Source organism: Polyodon spathula, chromosome 21 (assembly GCF_017654505.1).
Source record: "Polyodon spathula isolate WHYD16114869_AA chromosome 21, ASM1765450v1, whole genome shotgun sequence".
In the NCBI taxonomy this organism is placed as follows: domain Eukaryota; kingdom Metazoa; phylum Chordata; class Actinopteri; order Acipenseriformes; family Polyodontidae; genus Polyodon; species Polyodon spathula.
Window position 1 is genome coordinate 21430295 of NC_054554.1, and position 10312 is coordinate 21440606.

The 10312-nt window shown below is 40.7% G+C and overlaps 1 protein-coding gene across 1 annotated transcript in view; it reads left to right on the top strand.

Moving 5' to 3' along the window:
- Nucleotides 1-491, top strand: part of LOC121296614 (C-Jun-amino-terminal kinase-interacting protein 4-like) — a 90831-nt gene extending 90340 nt beyond the window's left edge. Inside the window, exon 34 of the mRNA XM_041222339.1 lies at nucleotides 30-491. Coding sequence (XP_041078273.1) covers nucleotides 30-46 — 17 coding nt within the window. The 3' untranslated portion in view covers nucleotides 47-491. The remainder of the gene's footprint in view (nucleotides 1-29) is intronic.
- The last annotated feature ends 9821 nt before the right edge of the window (nucleotides 492-10312 follow it).

The following is a 10312-nucleotide window of genomic DNA, read 5'->3' on the forward strand; positions in this document are numbered from 1 at the left end:
ATTCCGTTTGTCTGTTGTTTTTGCCACAGGTTGCCAGTGTCAATGAAGCAGTTCAAAGCCCTCAGTAAGGGGGTGTCAGAACAAGAGGTTTAAAGCCTACAACAACCTGTCTCTCCGGGTCCTGACTGTTTTAATATGGACAAAAACATCACAAAGGAATTCCTTGCCCTTACACCCAGTTTTAAATTTCCTTTTGAAGTCAACATGAGATATTTTGTACAAAACAAGTCACAGAGCCATATTCTTGGTCTTTTTGTATTTTGACAGCCAGAACATTTCTTTCTTTATTAAAACTGGGGCAAGATCTCCTGTGGCCTACTTCGTGCAGGCTTTAGTATGTGTGTGACTCATTCAGTGACACCAGAGTCAGTTTCAATGAGGTTTTGAATTACATGGACTGCAAGTTATGTATGCCACATTATGACTGTAATATGTAATCAAAACCTGCTGCATTGCAGGAGTCTTCTTTGTACTGAAATACAGTGCCTACCCTATTCATTAGAAATTGTATTTTAATAGCAAATAACAGGATGAAAGGAATCTGAAACTGTATTTAAAAGTATGTAAAACAAGTACGAGTAACATACATCTCCTGCCATGGCTGTAAATTCTAAATTTCGGTATGCTGAAAAGGCTTATGCCAATGATGTACTTTAACAGTATGTAATGAATAGGATACAATGACTGATTTACAGTCTGTGGAATACAAATCTGACACTCCCAATAACTTAGGTAAAATAAGTTCATACCAAATTTCATCACAATCAGTCGGTTTTCCAGATAAAAAAAATCTGCATCCAATATATCCCCATTGCTGTGGGTTGAAAACAGGTTTCATGTCAGTGGTTCTGTAATATTTTTTCCAGGATGTTCGGGGTTAACTTTCTTTTTAAATCTTATTAGTTTTAAGGTTGGCATCAAGCACAACAGAAATAGATAATGGATCCTGTTTCTTTTGTTTGTATGCAAAAGCTATCATAGAATTCATAAGAAGTATTCTAAATGTAGTAATGGCTTTCTGCATGAGGTATTAATGGTGTTATTAATTACACGTTTTGGAGTATGTGTGTGTCTTTTATAGTTAAGTTCTTTTTAATCATTATTTAAATTGTGTGTGAATGTGTTTTTATAGTCGTTTTAATGTGCTTAATAATTCAGTTGCTTTAATATGCTTTTATATTCAGTTTCTATACTGTATTGTGTAAGTTTTGAGTTCTTTCATTTCCCATCAGCAAAACCAGCTATGTGCAGTCTTGCATAGCCTACCACGAGTCAGTCATAGATAGGTGTCTGAGCTAAACGTCAAAATGCAGGAGACTTGCAGAGATAGTGTGAGATTGGGGGGGGGGGGGGGGCATTAAAGAACTAAATGGATGTACCCTGCTCAGTCTAACACATGGCAGACCATGAGGTCAGAGAGCACCACCCCCTTTCCCACAGAGGAAGTATGTGGCAGGCCATGTGTGATGAGAGAATGACTACCTCAGTTATTGGACAGAAACCAGTTGGGTTGAAGGTGAGTCAACAGTTGCTTACAAAGGTATAAATGTCAAATATTGTAAAGTTTTGTCAGTCTTTCCATCTCTTTCAAATTGACTCCATGGATATCCATGCTTTCTGATACAAACATATGCACTGAGCTGTACTGAGGCCTCGTCCAAAGTCAGCTTAAATCTCGTGCTTATATGATTGTATTGGAGGTATACCTTTCTTGTGTATAGTGTTTTTGAATCAAAAACCATTTGTCAGCTTAATTTTTTCACTACATAGATATATAATGTATGAAATCAACCAATTCCAATACATCTCATCCCTTCCGCAGAACAAAAGACAGAAGTTAAAACATGTTGTTTTTTGTGTTTAATTGTGATCTTTGTTTTTGTGACTATAACCGTTCAGCTTCGCTTTGCGGTCCTTTCGCTAAAGAGCAGTCTCAGTAGTGGAGAGGTAAGTACGTGTCTTATACAGTATTATTAACTCATCAGCCACTAGGAGGATATCCATTACAGCCTTCATTAGTGTTATAAGTTCAGTCAGTTTTTTTACCTTGTGGTTTTGTGTGAATGGCACCAATTACAATCACAATGCATACATACCTGGTATAGAGAACCTACACCAAAGTGTCAAATAGAAGGCTTTGTTATTTTTTAAACACTGATAGCAAAAGCTATGGAAATGGTGTTTGGCATTATTACATTCAATAAAGGTGGGAAGGGGCTGAAGAGAAACATTCACCCCGTGTTTTTGTGTGTTACTAAATGCAGACAAGTGATTTGTTTACTGTTGCACAGGCTGTTGCACATTCTGTCACTGAATAGAAATCAGCAAGAGTTCACGTCACGGGCTAATGCTCCTCACGGCAGGCCAGTTACCTGGGCCATTTCCAATGCAAACTTTTAATAGAAGAAAAAGAAAGATGTGGCTGGTGTCAGCAGAGCTGGGATAAAAAACCTTTCCAATAGGAGGTGCATTTGAGAGAGCACTTCAGATATACCACGCATATTCTAATATACTGTATTTATAAAATAAATAAACACTTTGTCTTCTCCCCTGTACAACTGTATAAATAGCATATTTAATTTCACAGGCGTTACATTTTAAATAAATAATAAACATAACTTTAGTATGGTACATTGTATGGGACATTTGTTTTGGGTAACACGTTCACAAGTACATGTAGCCCAAAATTGTGTGATAATAAAAACAAAACTGCCACTAGGGGGTGCCGTATTGTTGAAAGGCAATGGCCCACCCACTTCACATAACGACCCTCAACGTTAGATTATTACCATAACCCTGGTTCTCTGAAAGAGAGTGACAACCATAACCGAATAGGAAGAGCAGCCTCTGACCAGAAATCCCTGAGCATATATAAAAAAAGTTGCTGCTCCCACCTCCTGCTGAAGAGGGACGTCCTCACAGTAGCATATCACCATTTTCTATCAAAATCAGAGGTCAGCTGGGGACACGACCTCGAAGGGTAATGGTTGTCATTCTCTTTCAGGTAACCAGGGTTATGGTAATAAATTATTTCCCTTTCAATGGAATGACAACCATTACAGAATGGGAAGCTGTACCAAAGCTGTTGTGGCTCCAGATTACCGACAGTACAGCCTCACGGCAATAGCCTCAGAGCCCACATGACGCCTAAGGGCATGCTGCCTGCAACACCCTAGAACCCAGAGAGGGTCTTGCTTGGTTTGCAACATCAAGGTGGTAAAATCGCGCAAATTTCTGACTACCTGTCCATGTAGCAGCATTGCATAGTTCATCTAAGGAGGCACCATGAAGGAAAGCCCACGAAGTTGCCTGACCCCTGGTAGAATGGGCCATAATGTTCCCCGGTAAGAGGGAGTCCGTTTGTTCATACACCAAGCGTATCGCATCTGCCACCCAGTGCGCTACACATTGCTTCGATAGGGCCTGACCTCTAGAATGGGACCCATAGCAGACAAACAGCTGGTTGGACTGTCTCCAGGACGCCGTCCTATCCAGGTAACAGCGCAGAGCCTGAACTGGGCAAATCATGTGCTGTCTACGGTCCTCCTCTGACTTGTGCGGGGGAGGTCTGAAAGTTTCCAAAACCACCGGTTGGTTAATATGGAATGAAGATACCACCTTTGGTAAAAAAAAGCTTAATTTGTTCTTAGTGTTACCCGCGAGTCATTTCCAGTGAAATCCATACATGTGTCATCAATGGACAGCTCATGAAGCTCACTTACTTGTCTGGCAGACGCAATGGCTATTAAAAACACCACCTTCAAGGAAACAGAGTGCAGTTCTGCTGATGCCATGGGCTCAAATGAGGGACCCGTAAGGACCCACAGTACCAGTTCTAGATCCCACCTGGGGACCATACTTTTTATGGGAGGACGAAGCCTCCGAGCCCCTTTAAGAAATTGCACTGCTGGGAAATGTGCCCCAGGGGACACAGAGTCAATTTTGTCGTGGCATACTGATATTGCTGCCAGGTATACCTTCAAAGTGGACACTGATTTTCCTGCATCAAACAGGTGTTGTAAGGTTAATATCGTCTCAATAGGGCAGGTCACAGGATCGTGACCTTCGGCAATGCACCAGTCTTAGAAAACTTTTTCCATTTATATGAGTACTGGGCTTTAGTGCTTGGCGCCCTAGCAGACTGTAGTGTTTCTACCACTGCATCTGGCAAATTTTGTCTGAATAGACTGCTCCGTTCAACGGACAGAGTTGGAGCTGGGCGGGGTTCGTGTGCCATAATAGCCCATCCGCTTGGCTCAGGAGGTCCTTGCACAGCTGGAGCTGCCACGGTTGACCCAACAACATGTCGGAGAGGAGAGAAAACCAGGAGCACCTCGGCCATCTGGGTGCAACCAGCAGAACCTGTGTTCTCTCCACCCTGATCCTCTCTAGTGTCAGAGTTAATAATGGTAGCGAAGGGAACGCATACAAAAGCCCCTGTGGCCAGGGGTGGGCTAGCACATCTACTCCCAAGGGGCCCCCGTCTCTCTCCATGGCGAACCATAGGGGGCAATGAGTGGACTCTGCTGTGGCAAATAGGTTGAGAGGTGCAGAGTCAATCTGTGCTGAGGTCGGTGCCGGGCTATAGACGGTGCCGAAGATGGTCATACCGGCGGCAAGTCAATCGGGGCTGGGGTCGGCGTTGTGCTGTAGGTGCTGGGCTGTAGACTGCGCCGAAAATGGTTGGGTAGAAGAGCAGTTGATGCCGGGCAGAATAATCCTAAGGGACAATAAAATGCTACTTGGCTATCACAGAAAAGTCCATCTAATTTAGTCACTCAGTCCTACATAAGAATTCAAGTGTTCTTTAATTGATATCTCTAGAGTAAATGAGTTGAAAGGAATGAGGAAGGTTGTTCAGTGCTGGCAGTTAGGATTTCCAGGCAAGCTTAAAGCAAGCTCAGTTAAAGACAGATAGGACGATAGCTCAATATTGGAGCGACAGAACTCAGAACCACTTAAAGTAATAGAAATGTAACGTTTCAATTAAAAAGCTACTTACTCTTTAAGACACCAGGGACTGGATGCTGAAAGCACACAATCTTGACTATGCTTTACAACACCTTTTTTCAATAAATTTAGAATTATTTTACTCCAATTACAGTCCTTTCTTGCAGAAACAGCTCAGGAGAACTGAAGGTCAGTGGGTGTCCCATGACCAATCCAATTGTCTCTTACACCATGGAGTCAGTATGGTGCATTGTGGCATGATGAGGAGAAACAGCTCCTGGCAGTTTTGCCTCTCTTCCAATGGTTCCTGCGGAATCCCCAGCAGAGACCTGCACTTTGCACTATCCTTGCAACACTTTTTAACAATTCAATTCCATTAAACCTCTGCTATGTGTTATTCATTGTGTGACACCACCTGCAGTAGTGAAATAGCAACCTTTACCTTGAATTGATCCTTAGGCACTAAGCATTTCAATCCATGGTTAGGTGCTTGAATGTTAACCAAGGGACGTATTTATGTATAAAATCCATTGATCCAGACAGTCTATGAACAATCGTTTTGTGTGCTTAGACTGTAGAGAAGAAAACACCAAACTGAATGATTTTCTTCGATTCCCATATAAGAAGATATTGAGAAGTTAGTGCTATTTGTCCTGTGCTTGTGACCTGCTGTTATCTACATCCTGACCTTCTATGGGAACAACAATCTATTACAATAAGTTTGTGTACGGGTTATAATTAACAAGGCATACCAGCTCCAGTCTGACAGCTAACTGTTTTCTGCTTCTTTAGTAGAGGTGTTTTCAAAAGCAACAACACAATGTAAAGCTAGCATTATAAAGATATTCTTTAATAACAAATAAACAAATACAAAGTCACTTCAACAAAATATTTGTATTCATATTGATTTGCCTTATGATAAAATAGTCATTTATCCTCTCCCTGATCATCCCTGACAAATAATGATTAACCTGGGATTATAGACCCTTGCCTTGCACAGCACATAAACCAGGGTGCATGTAATTATCACTTTCAGAAACTGACCATACAGTTCCTATCAATTATGTTACCCCTGTTTTTCTCGTCATTTTACAATGCTCAATTATGTTCCTTTTCTGTAATAATTTCCCACAACAGCTCAGGAGAATTGATGTAGGTGTCCTCTGAACCCACTATCAAGCTGCCTCTTTCCACTCAGGAACTGGAGAGTGGATGCCAGGAAGCTCCCCATCTCTCGAAGACAGGCCTGCTGGTGTTTGCTTCAGCTCACCAGGAGCCCAGACTGTAAGGTCCACTGTAGCGCTGCTATGAGGAGAAACAGTTTCTGCCAGTTTTGCCTCCATGAGAGCCCCATAGCCAATGCTCCCTCAGGAATCCTCAGCGAAGATGGCAATTACCCACAGGCAGGATGCAAACCTGCTCCGTGTTTTTAACAGGTGAGCCACTCGGGGGACCCCCATTGCCATCATTCTTACCACAGTTTAAATCTAGAATGTCTCACATTTATGGCACATTGTACATTCAAATGTAATTCCTCTATGTCCTTTAATATCATTTTCAGTAGGGAAGAATGCACCTGTTAACAAGGTAAATTTGCACTATACTATACAGTTTTCCTATACTTTTTACCATGACTATACTATGAATTTATCATAGTTTTCCATGTTTTTAAATATGCTTTTCCACATCTCTCTGGGTTTTGCAATGCTTGCCTATGTTTGGCCATGCTTTCACTATGCTTTACTACACTGCTGTCTTTTTACTATGGTAACTTTATAGGAGAGTTTGTGCTCATCTTGAAACCAGCTCATTCCATGTCTCTGTGAACCAAAGGTACTCTTTTAGAAGTGGTAGGATATATTCAAGCTCTAGTATTAGGAGTCATTTTTGTTCTACTACACCAGTGGTCCTCAAAGTAATTTGGACATGGGCATAAATGAAACTTACTTGGCTGTTTGCGGGCACGTTGACTATTGCATAGGTTCTTATATTAAATACTCTCAGGCAGTAATTGTGCTTTCTGCGCTTATACATTAAATAATTTAAATAAAATATGCAATGCAAATATTTTTAAATATCATGTTTACACAGATAACCATGAATAAACTAAAATAAAAAGGATAGATGGTGTCTCGCTTTGTTTCAATTTAGCAAATTTGTCAACATTACTCTGTTTTAAAGATCGTCATCTCCAGTACAATTATTCAGAGAAAGTGGATTTGTAACTAAATCTACTACGGTGTTTCCCTTGTCTGGTGAAATTAAGAAATATATACAGAGAAAATAAAATTCTAAATACTGAAATGTATTATTTTTCTCAATAACAGTCGGCGAAATTAACACCCCGCCTCTGCTCATGAATGATTGGACAGCTGTCAGATCTGTCACTTTCCCTTTGGCTACTCACTCACCTTTAATTTTCATGCAGAATACCGTGAACGGCCTCTGCTTGCTTATGATTGGACAGCTGCGTAAAACTTGGCAGATATTTGACTCTCTTATTGGTTACACTTACTGTCAGTACCTGCAACTGAAACAGACATGTCCCACCCAGCTAACTTACGATTGGGCTACCACAGAGAAAATGCAGATATTCAATTTGTTGATCGTATCGCAGAGGCCCTTAAGGAACGAATATATGCAAGCACAGCATAAGCGAGCGGCGCTGTCAACAGACTGCTGTGACGCTTTTGTTGGAAAATGTATTTAAAGCTTTATTTATTTTCCCAGCTACAACCCACTAGAAAAGTGTTCACGACCCATAATTTAAGAACAGCTGCAGCAGGCACGATGGCCTGGCTTCGCGAGCACCACTTTGAGGACCACTGTACTACACTCTTAAAGTGGTTGTAAATAATTCCATCTACTTGGTGCTGACTTCCATTCATTATTTTGTTCTCTGATGAAAGAAATACAAAAGATCTAGAAAAATTATTCGGTAGCAGACTAGGTTCAACACATCTGGTTGTCTTGCAACCAATCAGCTGTTTCTTCTATTGACTGACATGCTTTCAGCCAGTAACATGCTTTGACCCAGAAGACACTGCTGAGGTGAAACATCCATGGAAGTGATGCAGTAACAGACTACCTGAGAGTAAAGCACACATCAGACTCTTTAACCTAGTGTAGTGCCAGATGTCAGGATTTAAAATGCAGACTTGTTTGCTGTACCATGTGTTTCTTTGAAAAACACATTTCAGACCTATAGTACATAGCAAATAGAACATGTAAGATCACTTACAACCACTTTAATGTGTATACTGAGTGATTCCTAAACAATGCATGATAGAAACAAAACATTACTACAGAAAATCGTTTTTTGTTTCATATTTACAAAGAGTAACTAGTTAATATGGACAGGAACACATTCAGTTTCGAAGAACGTGCTTTGATGTACACAAGTCATAGGCAAAGTGCCTGTAGAGCAGCTGGGTCCTTCCATGAAAAGTATAAAGACAGACCAAGTCACATGACATTGTCCCATGTAGTTTGTAATGAAATCTCCCAATCCGGTTAGCAGGAGAGGGTCTTTCACACTAGAGAGGACTGTCCCTTAAGATAGGAGGCTGGCTAAGGAGCTAAACAGGGCATAACATCAGCTGGAAGTAGGTTCCAGTTAACATATTACCTTACATTATATCACTACTTAATTCCTTCAGACATCGGAAAAGCTTCACACTTTCAGAACATTGCTCTCTGCCTCTGCATACAATCATTCAAAAAGTCAGAGTGAAGTATATAACCACTCTTAAAGGGGCCACATCCTGCCAGTGTAGAATCATTCAAAGTTGCTTCCTGTGAGATTTTTCACATAGCATGTTGTTTATGACACCCTGTGCATAAAAAAGGACATCTCAACTACCTTTTCAATTACTGGAGGTTAAGTGAAAAGGTTAACAAAGAATACTTGGCTTGAGTATATTGCAGAAAAAAACAAACTGAATATCTGCTGCCATCCAGATTCTTGCTTATTTATGCATTTCTTGCCCTCTTGAGGCAGGCAAGATGCCCTAGATTTGAGCCATAATGCAGCCTACCCTTCTTCAAACTGTTCGATACTTATAAGGTTGAAAGTTTAGATTATGTCTTGTACAAGCACTTTGAAACCACATTTGAGCTGTACAACAGGGAAACATGGCAATTTATTGTGGTAGCACTATTGGCCTTGCATACATTTTAAAAGGTGTCAGATATGCAGAAATGTAATTTTGAAATAGCACAAACACTAGAAATTGCTGAGCTCTGAAATGTTGTATTACTTTATTTCACTGTGTATTATTAGTTCAGTTTGGCTGAAGGTCAGTACTCCCTGTGTAAAGCTACCCCTGCTGCTATAGATTTCCTTCATCTGGGAGGAAATCAATAGTTTTGTCATTTAGCAAAATGGAGTTTCAGATTTCTCAGAAACTCTAGCAGGGCCATCGCATCCCATCAGTGGTTTATATAAAAATGGGATGAAGCAATTAAAATTCATCACAAGGGATTGCACCTTCTCTGATAATATATGATTCTCTCTTCCATCTGCTCAATATGATGTCTTTCATGGCAGCTGCTGCATGGTTATTAGGCAGGTGGAGATTTAAAACCCTGAAGATACAATTCGCAGGTGATTGTTTCAACAATACAATTTATATTTTTTATTTAGTGTGTCCAATTATAATTTTTCTCCTGATTTTGCATTATACCTCATCATAGCATTTCGCAGCGTCTGGTTACTGACAGCCATGAGTCTATTACAACACCAAAGTCTTTCTCTTGGTGAGCCTGTTCCAGTTCTATACTCCATTTGGTATTTGGATCCTACATTTTTGTGACTAGAATGTAACACTGGATATTGCATTTCGATTGCCATGTTTTAATCATTGTGAAAACCTTCATCCCTGGACAAGACATACCTGAACAACATGCCAGGAGCTACACTTTGTGGAAAACTAAGGCCAGATAGTTCATAATAATGTTCACTGTGGAAGATCCAGAGTGATGCTGCATAGGGCTCTTCAGGAAAAACAGTGTTCAGTATTTACAGTGAAAACAAAAAGATTCAATGCAGTTTAAAAGGTTGCCTGAGAAGGACTTAAAGAATAAGGAAGCCATACTAGTAGCTTTGTATCAGATTCCAAAAAGTCTGACAACACAGATAAGCTAACAAAAGCTCTGCTTCTGCTTCTGAACAAAGGCTCACCTCCTATATTTCCCCAAGCACCACCTCCCAATTGACCAAGGCCAGTAGTTTGTCCACCAGTGGAACCTGCCCCAACCAACATGGCCGATGTAGGCAGATGACTCAAGGAAATGAGCCTGGAGTGTCCTTCCCAAGATGGCATCTAAGGGGAACGAATCCTTTTCCACAAATGCTAGGGAG